Source organism: Carassius carassius, chromosome 36 (assembly GCF_963082965.1).
Source record: "Carassius carassius chromosome 36, fCarCar2.1, whole genome shotgun sequence".
Taxonomy (NCBI): Eukaryota; Metazoa; Chordata; class Actinopteri; order Cypriniformes; family Cyprinidae; genus Carassius; species Carassius carassius.
Genome location: NC_081790.1, coordinates 24,245,159 through 24,269,505, shown reverse-complemented (window position 1 = coordinate 24,269,505; position 24,347 = coordinate 24,245,159). Strand labels below are relative to the sequence as shown.

Genomic DNA, 24,347 nt, shown 5'->3' with positions numbered 1-24,347 from the left:
AGATATTTATTTTTATTTTATTTGTTTTATTTTGACTTTTATCTAGCAGAAATTGTAGTATGATATTATTATTGTTCAGTTTTTAAACATTCAAAAGAAATATATTGTTTCTGTAAAAATATTTCTTAAGGACCAAATCAACCAATTAGAATGATTTCTGAAGGATCATGTGATGGCTGGTGAGAATCCAGCTTTGCCATCCCAAGATTAATCTACATAAAATATATTCAAATAGAAAGCTTTTATTTTAAATTGTTTCAATGAAATATACGTAGACTTGGTGACCATAAAGATTTTTAAAAAATCTTACCGACCCCAAATTTGAAATGGTATTGTTAATATTAATCCAAACATCTAGAATCATTCATCTGAAGTTTTGAGTTCTTTGACATGATGGCCTGCTTTAAAAACTAGCGTTTGAATGTTTATTCATTCAGAAATGACAAAAACCCCAGTTAACACACTGCAGAACATCTTTGAGACTATTTATCGTATTTGTGTATGAGCACCTGAGAAACACAAGCAAAATTCACAAATAAATCAGCTCAATGTTGTAGTAACATCTGCCAAGGAAGGTTTTAGAAAGGTTGTTCAGATGTGCAAACACTTGAAATGTGACATGTTCCAGATGAGAACGGACATATTGAACAGACGTCACAGTGACGTGCGCAAGCGTCAAGCAGAAAATCACTTGCAATTTAGATCCAGAGGTCGTTCTGAAGAAGCACATGACAAAATGCCAAAAAAAAGCATTGAAATCAGATGGTTTCATAGATATTTACTGATTTCATGGAAGAATCTCATTTACACATCCATGTAATCTTGCGTTACGTTAGACCCTCTAAATAATATGAGGATCGTTGCTTGGCCCTGCTTTAAAACACTTGCGTATAATTTGTCTTTTTTTTTTTACGGATTCCTTTGGTCAAGAGCTAAATGTCTGTCTTGCAATCACGAGACTGGATAAAAGCTCATTTGTTATCTACAAAACAAAACCATGACTTAAAAGTAACCATCACATTGAAACCAGAGGTTTGGAGGCTTTCCAAACCGTGAAAGGACAGACCGGGAAATCCTGGACCCCTGGCTAACACAACGCGCTAAATGAGGATACCTCTCACTCAAGGCACGTTGTGGGCTGCTGTAGCTCTACTGGAATGATGGACCTCAGTTCTGATAGGAAAACTGCAGACTCTCACACAGACAAACCCAAAACCAGTTGGGTTACTCATACTTTCACATAGCTTGTGGACACAGGTAAACGCTTGTTGGTCCATTGCTCGGTGAACTGTACAGTACGAGCTGAACAGACAATGCGTCCAAGAATACAAAAGGCCCTACGACATTCAGTTTTACAGTATTCCGGTTCAGTATTTACACGTAACAACTGTTCGGCTAGTCACCATTTCGCTTGATACTCAAGTGCCACATTTGTATTATTAGTACACATAAACAACAAAACAATTGCATAACCAAGAAAATGTGTGTAAAAACAAACAAAAGTAGTGCAATAAATGTAAAAAAAAAAATAATGGCAATATATTTGGTCCGAGGGTCTGGATGAGGAAAAAGACCACCAGACAATACTGTAACAAAAAACATTTTTTGATTGTAAATGAAGTCGTATATTGTTGATCGCAGATTCGAATGCATTCCTAAGCATCCTGACAGTCTTGATCTGAGAGTAACGGAGAGAAGAGAAGTGCACAGATTCCTTCACCTGCTTCGAGTTCTTTATCAATGTGTGTGTGTGATCAGATGAGTATCTCCACCATCTCGTTGTCCATGTCCTGCGCTGGGAGTGGCGTCGGGGGCAGGCTCTGCTGCGTGAGCGACTGCACTGGAGCTCTCCTCTCTAATGTACTGCTGTGAAACACTGGCACATCTGTAGAGACAGAGAAACATGCAGATGTTATTTATATATATATATTAGTGCTGTCAACGTTAACGCATGCGATTAATTTTTGTCTGGTTTAACGTGTCAAAATATTTAACGCAATTAACGCAGCATCCGTATTTTCTGCCATCAGTTGGCTAACTTTACATTATATGATCACGCTCTTATTCATTTAAATACTTTTAAACATTTCAAGCGCGGCAAGACAAAAGAGAATCCGCTGTCTGTGAATGCCCTTATGTGACACATACACACGTACACACACACACACACACACACACACACACACACACAATGCATAGACAGGGCGCCAGAATCCAGTTCTCTTAAGCGCTTGAACTAACAATAAACATCCCAAAGTGCCAGTTTTGTCGATTATCCTCATAAGAGCAATCTTAAATGATTTATATAAAGTCTAAAATGAACAAAAAGAGTTGTGAGAGAATGAGGCGAGATCCATAGACAGTATATAAATGGTGAGATCCGCGTGTCTGTCTGCTCTTAAAGGGACAGCAGCCAATAAAGCTTCCTGTCAGTAAAGTTAAAGAACAAAGGGAACAGAGAAAATGACTCGCTGCTCTTGACTAAATAACTTTTGTAGCTTTAATAAGGATTAACTATTTAATTTATAGTTTATGCAGTGCAGACTGCATATAACTTTGATAACTTTATTAAATTTCTGTATATTTCTTAACTGTTAAGACAGGAAGGGCAGGAGTAAACATGACATTTATTATGGGTTTATGTTAGCATTGTTTTAAGTTTACTTAAATTAAAAACTGTTATATTTTTGAAGCCTAATAATAAATGTAAAAAAATAAATAAATAAAAAATCAGTAGCTGTATTAATATCAGTAATACTGGCCTTCATTCATAAAAAGATATCATTTAAACAAGTATTTAAATTTAACTGTGAAATTAGTACATTAAAAAATATATTAAAAACGTACAAAAACATTTCTTTTTTATTGTGATTAATCACAGAAAAAATGTGTGATTAATCTAGTTAAAGTTTTTAATCGATTGACAGCACTAATATATATATATATATATATATATATATATATATATATATAATTTGTTAAAAAACAAAAACAAACCAAATGTATTTCACAGAAATAAAGGACCCAAACTAGTTTTTGTTAATACAATTAAGTTGGTATGAGCCACCACAGTCATTTAACATCTACAAAATGACACAAAATGGAAATAACATGGTATTTCTGGGTTGTGGAAACAACGGTCACCTTGGTGAATATACAATACTAACATGAACTGTTAATAAAACGAGGAAACGTCTCAGAGTACAATAAAGTGTGCAGAGTGCGCATTACGAACACGGTATAACATCTGGCAGGACAGGATAGTTCGCTTTTCTGCGGTGAGAGACTTTTTATTTCATAACAAGATCCGAAAATAACGAGAATATAGAAGTGTCAAGAGCTTCATGCAAGCCTTTTAAACTAAAAGTCTCGCATCAGAAAAAAACAATCAGAATTATGTGTTTTTTTTTGTTGTTTTTTTGAATGTCGTTTCTTTGGCCGTACACTCAGTGGATCGCGACCCACCAGTTAAGAAAGTTACATAACCTTAATATTTTTTTTTTACTTTATGAAGTAGAAGAGTATTCAAGTTATTGTATTTATGAATTGCATGTTTGTTGAATAAATGATTACATCTGTTTTTTTAACTCATGTGCTTGACAATTTTATCAAAATTTCTTTACCAATTTTAATCACTTTTCTATTGTGCTGTTCATATCAATTAGCACTCAACTAGGCTTTAGTGGTTGCTGGGTTAGTTCGTCATTACAAATTCAAAACCTAAAGAAAACAGTAGTTTATTATCTGTAATATGTGATTTTGTGTGTGCTGTACCGGCGATGCGGTCGGGTATGTAGACTGGGCTCGGGCTGCTGATCCGGCTCGGTCCAGATACGCTCTGCAGGGCAGGTGTGCTTGGCTTGCTGGCCTCCTGACCCTTTTCTGTCTGGGTGCAGCTGTCTCTGCTGCCGGTTTTCGAGTGTGTGGCGGCGGGCATGGGGGTGGAGGGCAGGACTGGAGATGGAGAGGAGGAGATGGACTCTGTTCTCAGAGAGTCACCTCTGAACTCTGGGCCGAGCAGAACACCTGGAACACAAAGAGTGTGAACAATTCAGATGTGAGTGGATAAAAGACATACATTAATACATATTTTCACTATATTATGGTGGCAAACAGAGTTTTGGTGATAAGTGAATAATTTACTAAAATGTCTCTTTAGAAATGACCATCAACCACGACTTTCAGACACCATCTATTTTTTTTTTTATCAAATGTTACAGAATCAGTCAACATTTTATTTTGATCAGATTTTTTTTTTTTTGATTTAACACATTTAGTAAAAATATAGGGCTGTCAGTCCTATATTTTATAATCTACTTAATTACTTGTCAATTAATTAATGTGATTGTGATTATTTAAAGCTATTTTTGTGTTAAATGAGAAAGTATCAAGTAGGCATTACAAATTGTAGCTATAGAAAGAAATATTTTTTATTAACATTTAGGCGACAATGGCCTAACATAAACTACGGAACAAACAGAAGATAATAGAAAAAAGACAGAAAAAGACAGTAAAAAAAAGTATTTTAAAAGACAGTATTTTTTGCTAATCACTGCTGTACATTTATTGTGCTTGAAATATAACACAAAATATTTTTTTGCACCAATATCTTGAATTCTGGAAGCATAACTGCGCTTTTGTCAACAGTCAACTGTATGAAATGTAAGATGATGTACAGGTTTGGGGGCGGGGTCAGTGCATTAACTGCGCTAAAACATTTCAATCTTGTTATTTTATCATAACTAATTAAGCTAACGCATTGTAGCGGCCCCTCAGATGTATCAAGACGCAGAGAGTTTCAAACGGGTGTCATTTTTATTTCTCTCAACGAGCACCATGCACACCATGAACACTGTGAAAACTCATTCCGCTTCTCCAAGGGCGCTAATTCAAAGAGTTTCTGCCATCAGCTACCATGCTCTCTAGCTCGACACACCATCACAGTTCGGATCTCGTTCTTTCGACGACGCGCGAGCACATTGTGCAGAGAGAGAGTAACAGGAAGTTTAGCGTCATAAAAAACATCCGCACTTTCGAAGAAGAAGAACGGCACTTTTCAAAATAAAAGCCTGAACAGATAAGGTGACACTGTCGAACTATAATGTCTTTTTAACATATAAAAATAAAATATTATATATTTTATAAACGGTGTAGGAAAATATTAATGCGATTTATAAGACATTTACACTCCCACCAAATCCTAGTACAATGAATGAACAAAAATACAAAGAGTAAGTGAATTGTGCAGGATTTCTTGACTCTAAGAAATGAATAGCCTGGATTTAAGCTATCAGAGGTGTAACACAGAGCAGTTTGTGTAGTGTTATCAATCGCTTTCTTCTAGTCAGTTCTCAAGGAGGAGCACCAATCTTTTGATTGGTCTCTCAATAACTGAGGGCTTGGAGGGAGGATCTTGTTTTTTATGAGGTTTCCTCTCCCCAACTTGCACTTTAACTCTACGAACCAAGCCATCACTACTTTGAACAGTCTCAATGACTCGTCCAAGTTGCCACTGATTTCTTGGGAGGTTGTCGTCTTTAATAATGACAATGTCATTCACTTGGATGTTGCGTTGAGGTGAGTGCCATTTCTGTCTCAAGGATATGTTCAGCAGATACTCCTTTTTCCAGCGGCTCCAAAACTGTTCGATGAGATACTGAACTCTCCTCCACCTCTTTGTCGCATACAGGTCCTCCTTGACAAATACTCCAGGAGGAGGAAGAGCAACTTTAGATTTCATCATAATGAGGTGATTCGGTGTTATAGGCTCCAGTGCCTGAGGATCATTGATTCCATCCACTGTTAACGGACGGCTGTTAACAATAGCCATGGCCTCATATAGCAGTGTTCTGAGGGAGGCATCATCAAGTCGACCTGGGCACTGTGCGAAGGTGGCATTCAGCACATTTCGAACAGTTCTGATCTGGCGTTCCCAGACACCACCTGCAGGACTGTCAGAGGGAGCATTGAAGACGAATTCGCACTGCCTCTCAGTCAGGAAGATTTCGAGTAGCTTAGTATCACACTGTTTAAGTGCTTCCTTGAGCTCATTCCTGGCGCCAACAAAATTAGAACCTTGGTCACAGCGAAGTTGGTCACAGCGAACAGCTCCTCTCAGGCTGATGAAGCATCTCAACGAGTTGATGAATGAGTCTGTTGACAAATCTTCGAGCATTTCAATATGAACAGCTCTAGAGTACAGACATGTAAAAATTAAGCCGTATCTTTTGTATTCTTTGCGGGCTCTCTTTACAATGAAAGGACCGAAACAGTCCATGCCGCTGTGCGTGAAAGGTGCTGAGGCTTCGACGCGTTCTGCGGGCAGCTCGGCCATTTGTTGTCTTTCTGTCGGCCGTCGCAGTTTTCTGCAAAGCACACAAGTGTGTATAAGCTTGGCAACCAACTTGCTCCCACCAATTACCCAGAATCCATTGGCCCGAAGCTCCATTAAAGTCTGGTTTCGACCCTGATGGCATGTTTTAGCGTGGAAATGAGACACAATCAGCTTGGTGATGTGGCTGTTATTCGGTAGGATGACTGGGTGCTTGACATTGTGACAGAGCGATGACTCTTTCAATCTCCCACCAACACAGAGAAGTCCTTCAGACCAGATAGGGTCGAGACGGAAAAGAGAGCTTGAGTTTGGAAGGTCTTTTTTACCCTGAAGCATCTTTATCTCCTGGGGGAAGGCTTGCTGCTGTACGATCTTAATCACTTCGTCTGCAGCCTTCTCACGCTCCTTAACAGTCACATACTCACTGTGTTGTTTCTGTTTAGAACCCAACCTCTTGATTCTTGCCACCACCTTAATAATTGTTGTCCAGGAGGAAAACTGACTCAAACGCCTGAGGATGTCATTGCAGTTTTTGACTTCTGTTGCAAACACCTGAATTGTCTTGACTTCAGGATCACCTATGAGTAATTCTGATGGACCGCTGGGTGTTAGAATTAATTTACTCTCCCAGAGAAACTTTGGTCCTCGCAGCCAGTTTGTTGAATGAATGTCTGAAGCACAAAGACCTCGTGAAGCATGATCAGCCGGGTTTTCTGCGGTGTCCACATAGTGCCACTGACTGGGATCACTATTATTCCTTATCAGCTGAACACGGTTTGCAACAAATATGTGGAACCTCCGGGCATCATTGTTAATATACGCAAGCACAACTTGTGAGTCTGTCCAGAAAACCTCTTCATCAATCTTTATGTCAAGTTCACTTTTTAACATGACACTGACTTTCGTAGAAACCACAGCTGCTGCGAGTTCTAGTCTCGGGATACTTAGGACCTTTGAGGGTGCAACCCTTGCCTTTGCCAGAACGAGACTGCAATGGACTTCATCCTTGTCATTTTTGAGCCTGAGGTAAGAACATGCACCGTATCCCACGCAGCTGGCATCCGAAAAATGGTGCAACTCTACTCTGACAATGTTATGGAAGTCATGTGGGTGGTAACATCTCGGAATTGAAACCTCTCTCAACCTCTGAAGCCCATTTATCCACTCCTCCCACCGTGGCCTCATATCTTCTGGGAGTGGATCATCCCATCCGATGCCTCTGTGACACAGCTCTTGAAGTATACGCTTTCCAGTTAGGCTGAATGGAGCGATGAATCCAAGAGGGTCATAAAGAGAGGCAATGACAGAAAGGCAACCACGCCGAGTTGAAGGCTGATCTTTCAAGCTGCTGCTAAAACTGAAAGTGTCAGTTTCAATTGACCATTGAATGCCGAGTGCACGCTCTGATAATGTTGGATCCAGTTCTAGAGGTTCGATGGTTGCTGCTCTTTCTGAGGGATCTAAGCAGGCGAGGGCTGCTTCCTCATTTGAGTTGAATTTATGGAGGCGTAGACCTCCTCTTTTGCACAACTCCTGTGACTCAATGATCAGTTTCTGGGCTTCCTCGACTGATGGGACGCTGACTAGCCGTCATCAACATAAAAGTTTTTCTCCACAAATGTTGATGCTAGTGGATAGGTAGCTTTGTGTTGCCGTGCGAGATGTTTTAAGCCAAAGTTGGCACATCCTGGAGACGAGGCGGCTCCGAAGAGATGAACCGCCATCCTGTATTCCTGCGGTTCCTTCTCCAAATCTCCACCTTTCCACCAGAGGAATTTCAGATAATTTCGGGATTCAGGAGTGACGGAGAACTGATAAAACATTCTTTCGATATCACAGATGATCGCTACAGCCTCCTTCCTAAAGCGGCAGAGAACTCCTACCAGAGGATTGATAAGATCAGGCCCAGTTAGCAGAGTGTCGTTTAGAGAAACACCATGGAATTTGGCTGAACAGTCGAATACGACTCTCAGCTTATCTGGTTTTCTGGGGTGATAGATGCCGTGATGCGGAAGGTACCACTCAGTCTCTCCTGCAAATGTTGTAAGGGCAGGCTCTTCATCACCCTTGTTAATCGTTTCTTCCATGAATGTTTTGTATTTATCATAATATTGTTTATTGGTCTTTAATTTCTTCTTAAGGCACTGCAGGCGAACTGTGGCTAACCTCTTGTTGTTTGGTAGGTTGGGTGGACTATTGCCCTTGAAAGGGAGGGGCATCTCATAATGTCCGTCTTTCTTCTGTGAGATGTTGTCACTGAGGAACTGTATGAAATGAACATCGTTCTGGGACACATATTTATCTTCATAAGTTCTCTCGGTGAAGTCTGATTCTAGGGCTTTTAGAACATCTGTCGCCGATGGAATTGGCAGTTCTTTTACTGTGAGCCGATGCACAAAGCTCTGACTTCCTTGTCTGTCTAGATGAGGATTTGATGAGCCTATGATACTCCATCCTAGTTTTGATCTCTGTGCAAACGGTTGATTTTTGTCTCCAATGATTACCTCAAGAGGAGCTAGTGCTGCTGGACAGTCATATCCAATCAAGAGCCCTACATCACAGTCTTGAAGGGGTGGTAGCTTATCTGCCAAATGTCTGAGATGAGGCCAGAGTAAAGCTGTTTCCTTCGTTGGGACGTAAGACTTGTCCACCGGGATAAAGTCACGGCTGTAAGCTTGCTGTAATTGGATGTGGTTCTTAGAGTGCAGTCCTCGTACTTGTAAACCATGGATGTTCTTGCTAGATATGATTGTATCAATAGCCGTCATAGTACTCAATTTTAATTTTACTGGTTGGGCATCAACATTCAGTTTGTCAAGTACATCTTCTAAGACAAACGTTGAGTCACTCTGTGTGTCCAGTATTGCGTACGTAAGTACTTCTCTGTGTGGCTCTTGTATTGAAGACACAAAGACTGGGACGATACTTGAGGTAGCTGAAGCACGTTGTGTTGATGCATGTGATACGACCTTGTGCATTTCCAAGCTTGCATGGTTTTCTGTGAAAGTGGAGCTATTCGTTGTTGCTTCCACAGGTCTTTGTTTCCTGTCATCGTGCAAGCAGGTTGGGTGACGACGGCTGCATATGTTGCATGTGTGTCGTCTCTTACAATCTTTGGTCATGTGACCCTTCCTCAAGCACCCAAAGCAGAGCCGATTTTCACAGATGAATGCCTTTTTATCTTCACCACTCTTTGCTGCGAAGGTGGGACACTTGGTGATGTTATGAGCTTCACTTTTACAGACGGAGCAAGTTGATTTTGGTTTACTGCTGTTTGTTTCTTGTCTCTCCTGAGTGAAACTCTTAGTTTGCGTATTTGTGTTGAGAGCTTTGGCTCTCTTTGGTGATCTTTCATCTGTGGCCTTAAAGTTCATCAACAATGGAGAAGCAATAGGGTTACAGGCTATCCGTGCCTCTTTGCTCAGGAACTTTGTAAAGCATGCAAAATCTGGATAGCTTCCGGATGAGTCAAGTTCCTCTACAACAATTCGACTCCACTTGCGCACGATCCATTCCGGTAGTTTTTTGAGCAACTTGTGGTTTTCCTCACAATCGCCTCATTGCAGCCTTGAAGGAAGTCGGCAAACTCTTGTAGTGCAAGTGGGTCGTTTGCGTTGATCTTTGGCCATCTCATGAGCTTATCTCGGAAAGCCTTTTGTATGATGAACGGGTTCCCATATCTGTCTTGTAAGACTTTCCATGCTCCATTGTATGCGCTTTCTGAATCTCGATAAAAGAAACCTTCTACAGCTTTGCGCGCCTCTCCAGCAAGATAATTTTTTAGATAAAACATCTTCTCACTTGGTGGGAGGGGTTTTCTGTCAATAAGAGCTATGAATGACATCTTCCAATCTGTAAACTGCAAAGGGTCACCACGGAACATGGTTGGTTCCGGGAGAGGCAAGCGGTTCATGCTTAATGAGCTGGCGATTGCTTGTGCTAGACTGACAGACTCCTGGGACATTCTCACATCCGGAGCAGTTTGGTGAGGTTGGAATGATGCAGTCTCAGGATTTAATCACTTCATCATGGTTTTCAAACCCTTCAAAATCGTCATATGCTCTCACACGAGCTGCTGCTATGGCAACATCTTTTGCTGTTTGTAACTGCTGCAATTTGGTTCTCTCATGTTCCAACTGTTGATGCATCTCCACCTCTTTTTGTTTCATTTCTACTAACATTTTTGCTTCTTTAAGTTTCCATTCACCTTCTAACTTCTGAAGATGTGCTTGCTGTGCTTGGATTTCTTTCATGGCTTTTGATTGTTCCAGCTTAACTGCAAGCTCGGCTTGTGCATCTACTCTACTGCTGTGGGTACTGGCTGAGCTGGAGTGGTTGCTTAATCTCTCCGGTGACTCCACTGAACTCACCGTTTCAGTTTCAGTTTTAGTGTGGCCAAAGACAGACCCGTACTCAACTTTGTTTAATGTTTCTCTTACCCTTTCCTTCTCAAGTTGATCATTATAATCTTGGTTAACGGTCTCTAGACGGATACTAATGAGGTCACAAATGTCTTTTGTTAGCGTAACACAGGCATCCATTTTCTTTACAATCTCTGGTGTGGTGTTACTGTTACGAAGTATAGGTTCATACTGCTTACTTACGTCATCACGCTTTGCTTGAATGTCTTGCTGTAATTCAATAAGGTCTTCTGATGAACAGAGGGTTTTTAATTTTGTCCTAGTCTCCCTTGCTACCAGCTTCCAAGCGTCATAGGACTTGTTAAATGCTTTCTCACGTTTTCTGGTGTCTTGGTCATGCATCTCTTGGCCTTTCTCTGTTAGCTTTCTTTCACGTGATCTAGACCTGCATGGGGTGTCTTTAAGTGACATCTTGTTTGTTTGTGCTGCTGCTTTAAGTCGAGAGTAGCCTTTGATTGTCCAATGCCTGAATTTTCACTTGTAAGCTGTAGTTATCTTTTACCACAGAGTAATGTTTATGCTGAGCATTAAAGGATTATGGACATCTAAAGGATTTTTAGCTTAAAAACAGTAACAACAAAAAACTCACTTTCTACCTTTTCATAAATAGACATTACCCAAGCGCATGAGCTAGTTTCTTGAAATAGTCACCAGTTTTAGAAGCGTTAGGAACTGAGAATTAGCTTGCAAGATATTTTCACCTTATAATACCATATTATTATTTAAGTCACTTCAGTTATGCTGCAAGGATGTGTTTAGAAATTGTCCCTTTTTCAGCTTTTTTGCTCCTTGGCATCCAGTGTCTCTTTTTGCAGCTTTAGCTGTACCTTAAGCATGCTGTCCATTTTAAGTCTTGCCTGGGGTGCATGAGTTGGATGCGAGCGAAGAAAACTGGCTGGTATTACGTTGGTGGATGGACCTCAGATGTGATGGCGTCAGCTTCTCACCAGGGACGGCAGGGCTGGTGCAGCGATGAGTTTTCTCTGTAGCGGCCCCTCAGATATATCAAGACGCAGAGAGTTTCAAACGGGTGTCATTTTATTTATTTCTCTCAACGAGCACCATGCACACCATGAACACCGTGAAAACTCATTCCGCTTCTCCAAGGGCGCTAATTCAAAGAGTTTCTGCCATCAGCTACCATGCTCTCTAGCTCGACACACCATCACAGTTCGGATCTCGTTCTTTCGACGACGCGCGAGCACATTGTGCAGAGAGAGAGTAACAGGAAGTTTAGCGTCATAAAAAACATCCGCACTTTCGAAGAAGAAGAACGGCACTTTTCAAAATAAAAGCCTGAACAGATAAGGTGACACTGTCGAACTATAATGTCTTTTTAACATATAAAAATAAAATATTATATATTTTATAAACGGTGTAGGAAAATATTAATGCGATTTATAAGACATTTACACGCGTTAAACTGAGAGCCCTATTTATTTTATTACTTCTTTTGCTAATTTACAACTGAGGCCTCTCTGAGGGTTAAACAATCCCACAGCAATGCATTTCAGATCTCTTTCTTATGAACTTACCCAGACTGCCCTTCCAGCTGCGGTCTTCCCTACGCTCCTCTGTGATGGGACTGCTTCCGCTCAGACCCATAGAGTGTGAGAGCAGCCCGGAGCCGCTGGAGCTGCCGGTGCCCATGGCTATGGACATGAGGGACTTGGAGGGCCTCATGGCAGGGGCGTCTAATTTGCTAGCCGGTTCTTTCCGTGAGCGCTGATGCAGTACCTTTATCATGGCGTCCTTCTCTATGATCTGAGCGTGCAGGTTCTTGATCCTGCTCTCCATGTCCAGACAACGGCGGTTAGCCATGAGGATCTCCTCTTCTTCTTTCTGGATACGTGCCTCCACCGAAGTGTCGTAGCTGCTGCTGGGGGAATGGCTTATGATGGCAGAGGATGTGTCTCTGGATAGGTTAGAAAATAAACGAATATAAAAACAAATGAGGAACTGAGTAGACTTTCAGTAAAGTTTCTCTAATTACTTTTATTTTGTAGTTTGCTTTTAATTACAGTTAAGTTTCAGTTTCTATTAATGGTTATAGATAGTTTTACTTCTGTTTTTATCTAATAGTAATTTAAACTTTTAGTTTTATTTTAGATAGTTTCAGTATTTGTATAGTAATCATTCATATTGTCACTTCAAATGAAGGAATTTACCAAATGAATAAATGTTCTATTTTGCCCATTTGTGCAATATAGTTTCAGTTTAGTGTTATTGTTATGCACACTCACAATTTTAATGTTTGAATTTATTGATAAGGATTAACCCCTTGAGATCTACCATTTCATTTTCGAGGGGGTCCCATATATCCATTTATGCATTTAAGGTCCAATAATGTCCATTATGTCCATTTCAGGTAAAAAATATATTTTCATTGTTAGTTTTCAGGATGACAATGTTGAGAAATCTTAAGTAACTTTCTAAATGTCTTACATTGTAGGCTTAGGGAATAGAAGTGAACTTGTGTACCTCTGTGTGGCCACAGAAGCAGCGGCGTCCAGCGCGAACTGTCTCATGACACTCTCCTCCAGGTACTTCTGCTCCCATTTTGTCATATCGGCCTCCAGGGCCAAAATCCTCTCCTCTTTTTCTCTCAGGTGCTCCATCAGAGCCGCTGTGCTAAACTCAGGACTTACTGGGTTCTGAGAACCGCCCTGCCTCTGTGTGAGAGAGAGACAGAGAGAGAGAGAGAGAGACAGACAGAAAGAAAGAACCATTAATACATTTTAGTTAAGTGTATAAATTCTGACTAAAATGTCATTAAAAATATATATGTTTCCCTATTTAAGCTAGTTAAAATAACCCAACTGGCTTAGACTAAAAATCTATTCTAGGGTTACAATCAATGCAATCCAATGAAAAATGTATTTTATGACTACTGAGCACCAAGCAATACTATGCATAGCTTAGTAACATGCTAACATCAAGCTTTATCAGAATCAGTCTGTAGAAGAGTCTCTTGTATAGATAGATTTTTTAAAAAAAAACAGACTATATGTAAAAATCAACAATTTTACAAAATATTTGCATATGCAGTGTACTTTTATATACCTTTAGACTGTGACTTCAACACCAGTAGCTTAGCAACAAGCTAACATCCAACACCAGAAGCTTTGCAACAAGCTAACATCAAAGTAATTGCAATACATTTGTTCCAAAACCACTAAAGTGCAAAACTTGCCTAAACAGCTGCTTCTAAAGATTGCACAAGTCATGTCATTCGCAGAGCTGATTGCCTACACAACACAAATAATAAACCTTAACCTTAAGTTGGTGGCTAATCTTGATAGCATTACTCGGCCACATACATAATATTTACATACAGTTATGTAAATATTTAGGTTTAAATTCCAGTGCAAAGAGGCACGCTTTAAATTAGAGGCATTTGGTGGCCAGAAAGATAATATTCATATGCAATTCCATTGCTTAAACACTAGATGGCCTTGTTGATGTTTAATAAATACATGTATTTAGCTCTACTAGTTGCTCAAAACAGTATTTCTGGTCATAAGTGCTTATTTTTTAGGTTTTGCTGTTTAATGTACATTTAGACACTCTATTTTATAAAAAAAAATAATAATAATAATGTTGCATTTAAAAAGGTTCATTACTGACAAGCAAATTAGGAATGTAACCCAATGAAGATGTTAAAATTATTTTTACAAAACATAAAAATAATAAAAACAGCATTATATTGCAACTCTGGTAGAGTGATATGCAGTGGGATATACATATAAAATATGTTGCATTATTTGTCTACCAGATAATACCTGAATGGCAAAATGAATGCAGTGTCTTAAAATCCTGTCAAAGCTAAGGATATTCAGTGAAAACAATTGGCGTTGTTCATTGGTCGGCCATCGACCAATAAAATGTTCTCATTCGCACCAAAGCCCCGCCCCCAGCTCTGCTCTCTCACATCTGCATATAAGGTGAAGGTGAAGGTGAAGTGACATTCGGCCAAGTATGGTGACCCATACTCAGAATTTGTGCTCTGCATTTAACCCATCCGAAGTGCACACACACAGAGCAGTGAACACACACACACACTGTGAGCACACACCCGGAGCAGTGGGCAGCCATTTATGCTGCGGCGCCCGGGGAGCAGTTGGGGGTTCAATGCCTTGCTCAAGGGCACCTAAGTCGTGGTATTGAAGGTGGAGAGAGAACTGTACATGCACTCCCCCCACCCACAATTCCTGCCGGCCCGGGACTCGAACCCACAACCCTTCGATTGGGAGTCCGATTCTCTAACCACCAGGCCACGACTTCCCCTGAGACATTCAGCCAAGTACGGTGACCCATACTCAGAATTTGTGCTCTGCATTTAACCCATCCGAAATGCACACACACAGAGCAGTGAACACACACACACACTGTGAGCACACACCCGGAGCAGTGGGCAGCCATTTATGCTGCGGCGCCCGGGGAGCAGTTGGGGGTTCGATGCCTTGCTCAAGGGCACCTAAGTCGTGGTATTGAAGGTGGAGAGAGAACTGTACATGCACTCCCCCCACCCACAATTCCTGCCGGCCCGGGACTCGAACTCACAACCTTTCGATTGGGAGTCCGACTCTCTAACCATTAGGTCACGACTTCCCATGATATACAAGTGCACAAGTGAGTTTTGCAACAGAATACCGCAAAAAGAGTAGCAAAAGTCAGAGCGCTAAGATTTGAACTTGTACTTCCAGATCTGAGAGGTTGTAAGTGCCGACTTGACGTTGTGCAGCGAAACTGAAGTAAAGTGCAAAAGTAAATATGTCGTAAACGTGTGTATATGTCATTTTCTTTGTGTGAATGTCATTCTACACATTTGTGACTATTAATCTACAACTTCCAATTCAAAACACGGGTGTTTTGATCATTGTCTGTGTGTGCAAATTGAAAGATTCAACTCTTCACATCAGAGCCATGAGTGTAAATTTTAACTTACAAATACAAATATTAATATGACAAGTTCTCACATTCAGATCTTCAACCTCTCGAGTTTTGCTACTGATTTACCTTTATACTAACTATCAACTCTATTGTAATCAATCGTGAGTTGAGTCTTCTCAATGTGGAATGCACTTGTCCAGTTTTGTCTGGAATGTGTACCAGACCACCTCCTGAATTGGTTTGAGAGATCAGATTTAAATCCATCTCGAAAGCATTTCAGAGGACATTTACACATGGTGTTTTAATGATAAGATAGCTATGCAATCAGAGAAAACGCCTGAAGTGATCAGCTGTAAACAGGCTCTAAGATTTGAATACTGCTGATTTAATGTATTTTATTCGGCCCCACTTTATATTAGGTGACCTTAACAACTATGTACTTACATTAAAAATAAGTACAATGTACCTATGTTCATATTGAATTGCAAAAGGTTAGGGACAGGTTTGGTGGTATGGGTAGGTTAACAGTGTAATTATAAATGTAATTACAGATGTAATGGCATGCAGCATGTATGTACACAATAAATGCATTGTATCAAATGGTTAATTTAAATGTAAGTACATAGTAATTAAGGCCACCTAATATAAAGTGGGACCTTTTAATCTCATCTCAAGGTTGTTTCAGGTGTCCTGGTTGAAGGAACACAACAGAGGAAGGATGTCCAGTGTCTGGGCCCCTAATGAAGAATACAGCTGTCTGCTACTCCTCCTCCGTGCTCAACATGCACATTAACAAAGGAGGGTGAGTTGCAACCTTTCCTCCAGATTTGGGGTCAGTAAAAATTGGACACATAGGAAGAGGGTACACAATAAAACAGATCATCTCGACAATGACAGCATGAGCTCCTGCTGCCTGCAGCTGGGACTCATCCATGTATGACTTTTGTGTGTGTAGAAACAGTAATTGGTTGCGCTTATTGCAGTTTAAAGGGTTTTCAAACTGGATTCCAGAGATATATAGCTGTCGAAATAACAAATGGTTCTTGACCAGAATGTGGTCAAATTCCAAATAAAAGTCAAAAGTGTGATTAATTGAGAATGGCGTGTAAATATCTTACCTGTTGCATTCGCAGTGATTCGAGCTCTCTCTCCAGTCGTGTGCGTAGCCGATGCTCAAGCTGTTCTCTCTTCTCACAAGCAGCCTGAAGCTGTGCTAGAGCCTGCTGCATCCGCTCCACCTTCTCCACATATACCTGTTTTTTCTTCAGCTATACAAACACAGAGAATGCAGATCAGATGCTGCCGCTCACGCTTCAACCAGAAGACCCCATCCACCTTACAATGCCTAATTGTAACATTCAACCATCTTTTTCACTTCTTTACATCTCTCAAATCAGCAGTGGTCGTAATTGCAGCCAAAATGAATGCCTCAGTTTAGCTCAGGAGGGGACAACATAGTGAGAGAGAGAGAGCACAGAAGTATTTGGCTCCCATTTGGAAGCGGTGGGGGGAGAGGGCAAGAATTCAGCCATCTTCAAGTCCTTTCATGGCAGACAACTCAAGAGGCTTTGTTAGGAGAACAAGCGGGCGTTTGTGACAGGGCAGAACAAAAGTGGAACGGCCCGGTGCATTTTGGGACACAAGGGTGCGTGCCCCGTTCAGCTATGGCCAATAGGCCAATTGGGAGAACGCCAAAAGAGCTCAACCACAGACTCCAACTGTTACAAACACTCAAGAGCGGAGTGCAGATACGTCACTGCTACTTCGGTTAGAAGGCTTTTTTCTCACTTTCTCTCCCTATTGAAGCTTTTTTTGGCCTCAGTAAAGGTTGTGCGGTTTCAGAGAAAGTTGCAGCCAGCGGTTCACTTGAGCTTGAAGATCTTATCTGCAGCAATGACGAACTGATGGGAAGGGCTTCAAATAACTTAAGAAGGTTGAGCTTAAACATTGTGGTGGAGTACCACAGGGATGTGTTTGAGGATAAGTGGGTTGTGACTCAATGAAATGTCTATTTAATGCTGGTTTCGATAAAGTACACCCACAACTTTGTTTATCAACAATAAGAAACTCATAAGCAGAAAATATTTACAGATGTTAATTTAGTTCCCAATCTGTTCTGCTATATTGTTCAATGGTCAGAGCATTCTAAAAAGCAATTTGTGAAGTATCTGGAATAGATCAAGCCCCGTCTAAAATCTGCTCAGTGAAAGGCTGCCAAACAGGCAAACTGCTCAGCCCTTCATCTGGATGACAGTTTGATTCAGCAACTCCCTTACCAAAATTAAAAAAAATAATTTCAAAGAAAATAGTCAGAAGTCCTTTAAGATTTCCTTAGCTCTGAAAGAGTAACACACAATGTGACCACAAGGGGGAAGGGAACACATATACATACATATGGTCACAGAAATCATAGAAAATGTAAATTAATTTTCTTGACATGCAGGTAATTAAATGAACACCAGACGAGTGAGAACCTGAATGTCTGCTTTGTTCTGTCCAAATTTAAAATGCATGCTTATTTTTTACAAAAATTAGCTATTAAAAAGTGTGCATATACCTATACAAATTTAAAAACACTATTGAGTGAATAAAGCATGTAAAACTAATTGCTAAAATTGAACAAGGGTACCATTGGTTATCAATGAGCTCTACCTCCTCCTCCAGTTTGACCACTTTGGCTTGGGCGTTATTCAAGGCCTGGTCACGGATCTCTATGTGTCTGCGCTGGTCCTCGTTGGTGGAGCGAAGTGAATTCAACTCGATATCCTGCTTCTCCTTCTCTCTTTGAATCTCTTTAACTGATAAATGAGTGAAATGTACATTCAACATTTTATTTTCAAGTATATTACAACTACATTTGTGCTTACAAATGAATGGTATTTCAACACAAATCTATGGTTAATTTAAGTGACCACACTGGCTTCAAGTAAATTTTAGCCAGATTTTTCTAGATTTAGAGGTCCACTCACTCTGAGCCAGAAGCTGTGAGATGGTTTTGCGATTGTCCTCGGTGCCTTCACACTCTTTTGCAGCAAGCTGCTTGTTGGCCGTTTCCATTCGCTCTATTGAAAGAAAGAGACAATACAATCATACTTTCCCCTAATTTTATGGTTCAAAAATATCACAATGCCTCATAAAGTTTGGTCATGTGCGAGAGATTAAATCAGTGTTACCAAAACCAGACCATCTGTGTCAAACAGATTTTATATGCAGATGTATTCATGTGAAAGTTTATATGACCTCTCATTACAAAATGTGGTTTTGTAACGACAAAGCCTTTTCGAAATGCTAATACCAAAATAAAAATATAAAATTTTCTTCATGCATTTAATAAACGCAACAAACAGCTGTAATTGTTTTAACAGAAGCTTTTGTGCAATACTCTCCATCCTACCAAAACACCCTAGAATATGAAGCTCATATTCCAGGCCTCTTCTCACAAATGATATACCACTGGGACTGGTTGCTCAGCAAATTGGAAAACAAGAATCTAACAAACATTTTATATGTGCCTAGTTCCCAAAGAGTGGTCTTCATATAAGTCATGATGTGCTGTTAAAACTGGCCCAGAAAAAAAGGGCCATTATATAGTAGGGGTTGGTAGTTTTTTGCAATGGCAAACCATTCATCAGGGAAGCAGGCCAAACGTTAAAACAATATTTCCCCCTGTGTTAAGTCAACCAGACTGTGAGACGAGCATTCCAGAATCAAATGCCTTTCCCCCACTGCACCTTAGTGCCTCTCAAAAGAATTAAGATTCTAATCTAGATTTAAAATATAGATGAGAAATAACATTTCTGGTAGAAAAATATGCTACAAGTAATTACAAGAAAATATACAAGTAATGATACCATGGAGTTGCAAAACAATAACAGCACACTTCAACTTCTTTTGTTCACAGAACAAACATTTTAGGAAAAAGTATACATCGAAGATTAACAGTTAGCATCGTGTTTTTTTTTTAAATCCCTGACCCTCAAAATGAGCAAGAGTAACAATGATGGATGCCTTCACGAACAACACTTCTTATTGATGGTAAGAAATCCACTTTGATAAAATCTAGGTTTGAACAATAGCAAAAGTAGTATATCAAGCAACAAAAAATATGAGAAACATGGGGTGAAAGAAAGAAGGGCAAGAGAGAGAAGAAAAATTTGCTGTAAAAATCTCTGGGAGCTCCCTGTGGACTTAAAGTCTGGGCATAGTAGGGCTGTCGCGGTTAAGAAATTTCCCCTGCGGTTATTATGGGTGGCTCAATAGCGCGATATGCGGTATTACCGCCGTTTTTTTTTTTCCATACCCAATTTATCCTGATTTTGCTGCATACAAAGCTTTATCGTTGAGTTATGTAGCATATATAGTTGCTTTTTTAACTGACAAGAGAGACACGTTTTAAAACATTTTTGTTTATTGTTAAATGCCAAACAGCAACAAGAACATGCGTTTTCCAATAATTTTTTTTTTTTAAAGAAATCAAAGAGTTATAAAGGGTATTACACGTATTTGCGCGTGACTTGGACAGCAGCAGAAATCTAGACTGAATAATCGCGCCACCACTGGCCCACCAGGACAGTGGATTTGCGTTGGAGTCAATGCACTCCTCGTTATCTGCTCACGCTCTCTTGGGTATGGGCACTGACGCGGAGGTTGTCCGTGACTTCAGCAGGTATGCCTGTTACTTTCACGGCTGTATTTTACAGATTTCCCAAAGGCTTCAGCTACTCCTAACTGTCGGCCGGTACCGGTCTCAGCTGTTCTTTTTGATGTTGCTCCGCGACCTGATACTTGAGGGGGCAGCTGCGCTGGATGACAGGGTACCGTATACGATCTATACAAAAATCAGGTGTGCCCTGAAAATGAATGCAACTCATTTAATAACACGTTTAGCCTTTTCTTCCCATAGAAAACCGTTAAGAAAACGCTTAATGTGGCTTAATGTACTAAGACAGTGATTTTTAAAGACCAAACTCACTAAACATTATACTAATAAAGTATACGATGTACAAAAAACAGATGATCCCTGAATATGAATGCAAGTCGTTTAATAACATGTTAAGTCTTATGATGGTTTTCTATGGGAGGTAAGGCTTAACGTGTTATTAAACGCGATGAATTCATATTCAGGGATCATCTGATTTTTTTGTAGATAGTATACTTTATTAATATGATGTTTAGTGAGTTTGGTCTGTTAATATCACTGTATTAGTACATTAAACCACGTTAAGTGTTTTTCACGTTAAGCGTTTTAGAATGTCCCGATGACCTCAAATTAGATGTATTGCTGCGTCACAGGAACTTTTTGAGCAAATTTTGCATATCGGCTCATCTATATTCGCTGGCTCGCCCTTTTCATTGGGTTGAAAGCCAAAATGTTCCCAAACTGGCGACGTGACATTAGGTTTTGGGACGAGATCGAGCGCCTCCCATCGTTTCATCCGGGCTATTCAAAACAAACGAAGCACCATAAAGCTACAACGGCTCGCAAGAAAATTACAGTCGTAACCATATTGTATCATTAATTTATTTTACATTGAATGCACAGTGAAAAATTGAAAAAAAAAAAACCAAGAAGGCCATAGGCTCATAAAAAAAAAAAAAAAAAAAAAACTGAACACTGCAGTTGCCGCGGTTTCTGCGGTTGCTATCTTTCCTCTGCGGTTTGCTTGTCAATAGCACGATATTACAATATTGCGGTTATCGCGACAGCCCTAGGGCATACTGCCATAAATCAGGGTTTCTCTGTTCTCTGCTGGACTAAAGAACACAGTGAGGCATGATCATAGAGGTGGCCACACTCAGGCAGAGTGGGCCTGCTGACAGCAGCAGAGGAATGATAGAGAGAAACTATTGCTTTGGTTTGGACTGCAAAAGATACTATACAGAGCATGTGATATCACACAGAAGAAAACAAAGTAAATGAAAATTAAAATGTTTTGAACTTGGATAAGAATAAGGAGTCTCTTTGAATGGAAAGGACAGTTTCAATGACAAAGGACAATGTTGCAGCCTGCTGTGAGTTTACTGCTAAATATTCAAATATTCAGCTAGTGCTTGCTGAAGCAGTTGCAGCTCCCTTCAAAAACCATCCACCTTCCCCTATCCTATAGGGTGATATCATGTATGTTATTTATGGGGGGTTATTTCATACGTGTTAAATGTGCAGCAGCAGTATTTCTTACATGCTCACAACAGCACGTCTGAGGATGTATTGGCAGAGACAAGTCATAGTACCTGCTCTGCAGCAGCAGCGTAGTGGATATATTCCGCCAAGAACAAACACATTAATATTTTCATGTACATAACAATCCTAGTTGTCACGACCGAAATAATATTTAGTCTTGAAGCTCTACTCTGCTCTACTGCAACCTGGTATATCTAACTCTAATCTAGGGCTGCAACTAACGATTATTTTGATAATCGATTAATCTGTCGATTATTTTTACGATTAATCGATTAATCGGTTTATGTACTTATATTTTAGTTTTTTCCATTTTTTCCCCAAGTAAATTATTAATAAATGGTCTTTATCCTTCAGCATAGATTTTTAAGAGATTTTAACCATTTTGCTCTGTTATATCCTAATCAAAAATATACCTGGAGTTGTTTTATTGTGTTAGTAATCCTTTGTCGAACTCTTCTGCAATCAGAACACTGACCCATACCCTAGCAAATTTCACAAGATTTAAAATAATGTTTTCACCATGGCAGTCCTTAGAGCTCCTAAAGTAGTTTAACATCCCGAACGAAGCTTAAGGAATCTTTCAGAACATATTTTCACTAAGAATAAGGATAAAACAGAATAAAATTGCAGTGCATTGTATTTTATTATTTACTGGGAAACAGCTTTATAGCTTTTGCTGAGAAATTGTAAACAATCCTTCGAATAAAGTGCCAGTGGCATGAAACCTGAATGGAACTCACAATTTAAAGTAAAATCCATCAGAAGGTTGTCCAGAAAAAAAAATTGGACAGTCACAAACAAAAAACCTGCTGTGTGAAAAAGAGCAGTGAATACTTAGAAAAAAAGTGCATTTCAAATATCTTTAAACATTTACCTCTGTCATTCAGTCATAATTAGGCTGCACGACTGAATTTTGAACTGGTAAACTACAAACTGATCACAGAACATGTTTGTAAAGCTTTTAATGTTAACTGTTAAAAAGCAATGTTATCAGCTTTTACGACTAAACATTTGCAAACAACATTGTACTGGAGAATCTGCACAAATGAAAGTCTTAGGGGCCGTTCACAAATCGCGCCTAAAAACGCGTGGAAAAACGCTAGGCGCGCCGCTTTCTCCTTCTTTCCAAAGCGCTCGCGCAGAAGCGCCCCTGAGGCGTCTGCCTTTGATAAGCAACCATGACGTGCTCTCTCCTTGAAGACGCGGAAATTTCAGCAAAGGATAAATGGATTTGCAGCTCAAAAAATCGCTTGCAGTAGCTCTGCTACTAAATTTATTTCAAAATGGAAATCCATATACAACTATGATCAGCTGTTCCTTTCATCTTGACTGAGCTTTTAACGTTGTTACGGGAAAGGATGAAGCTGATTGGTTAGTTCTTGTCACATGACCCGCGATGCGCTTGCAGCATTCTGAAAAGTTGAGATGTTTTTAACTCGATGCGGTGCGGTGTTGGAAATAACGAACTTGAGCGCGCAAAAGACGCGATATGTGAACGTCCCCTTAAACAGTTCAGTAGTGCAGAGTTTACAGGTTACTCTTCTTTTTTTGAAGGCTCAAAGTAAAGTACTCCCAGTCTCCCACATCCCGCTAAATGCTGCAGAGACGCTGTTCGGGAAGCACGTGACATAAACGAGGCCAGCTATTGGCTATTCGCTACTTCTCCTGCTGTACTGGCTGAGTAAAACCTCCGGTGGCTCATTACTGCCACACTTTGGTCACCGCAGATTTGAAATATGCACGAAATGAGCCGTTTACGGCAAATAAAAGTTATTTAGCAACGAATCGATGACTAAATTAGTTGACAACTATTTTAATAATCGATTTTTATCGATTAAATCGATTCGTTGTTTCAGCTCTACTCTAATCCATTAATCCATTCCACTCTTGTCAGCCACAAACAGATGTCCTCTTACTGATTTCTCAAGCATATTACAAAAAAAACCCATAACATTTACATCAAATTGGTGCACTATAAAATAAGAACAACACAAATATGCTTTGGAGTCATTACTTTTTCATAAGATTGTGATACAGTGGCAAGTTACAATTCATGAACACTACTTTCATAATAATCTCCTATTACTCTCTTAAACACTGTTTTTCATTGAATTATCCTGTTGTGTGCTCACCTCTTAGATCCCTGTTGAAGTCATGCATCCTGCGCACCTCCATCTCCAGCTTACTTCTCATGGTCTTCTCGAGAGCTTCCCTCTTTGTGGATGATTTGGCCAGGTTCTCATAGACTTCAGACACCATCTGGATCTCAGTCTCCAGCTGCAGAGTTAAGAGAGAGCTTTAACATTACTGAGGCCTTACAGAAAATAATATAATTAATACGTGTTTGGAATTCAAAAGGATATAGTATAGAAAGCTGCCTTGCATGAAACATGATAACTCCAAATCTTCTACACTTTCATACGAAAAATGGTAATGGATCTCATGCCAGAGTTGGTGCTGGGCAATCTGGGAACCTATTACGGTGTTTCCCCACCCTGTTCCTGGAGGCACACCAATG

General features: G+C 40.0%; 1 protein-coding gene across 2 annotated transcripts in view; it reads right to left on the bottom strand.

Annotated features, from left to right (window-relative positions):
- Window positions 1-536: 536 nt before the first annotated feature.
- amot (angiomotin) overlaps window positions 537-24,347 on the bottom strand; it is a 41,746-nt gene continuing 17,935 nt past the window's right edge. For both annotated transcript variants that reach the window (XM_059526748.1, XM_059526749.1), the window contains 8 exons: window positions 23,962-24,106; window positions 18,618-18,710; window positions 18,301-18,446; window positions 16,767-16,916; window positions 13,237-13,427; window positions 12,291-12,670; window positions 3,775-4,026; window positions 537-1,885 (listed from right to left, as the gene is read on the bottom strand). In XM_059526748.1, the coding sequence (XP_059382731.1) occupies window positions 1,755-1,885; window positions 3,775-4,026; window positions 12,291-12,670; window positions 13,237-13,427; window positions 16,767-16,916; window positions 18,301-18,446; window positions 18,618-18,710; window positions 23,962-24,106 (1,488 nt within the window). In that variant the 3' untranslated portion in view covers window positions 537-1,754. The remainder of the gene's footprint in view (window positions 1,886-3,774; window positions 4,027-12,290; window positions 12,671-13,236; window positions 13,428-16,766; window positions 16,917-18,300; window positions 18,447-18,617; window positions 18,711-23,961; window positions 24,107-24,347) is intronic.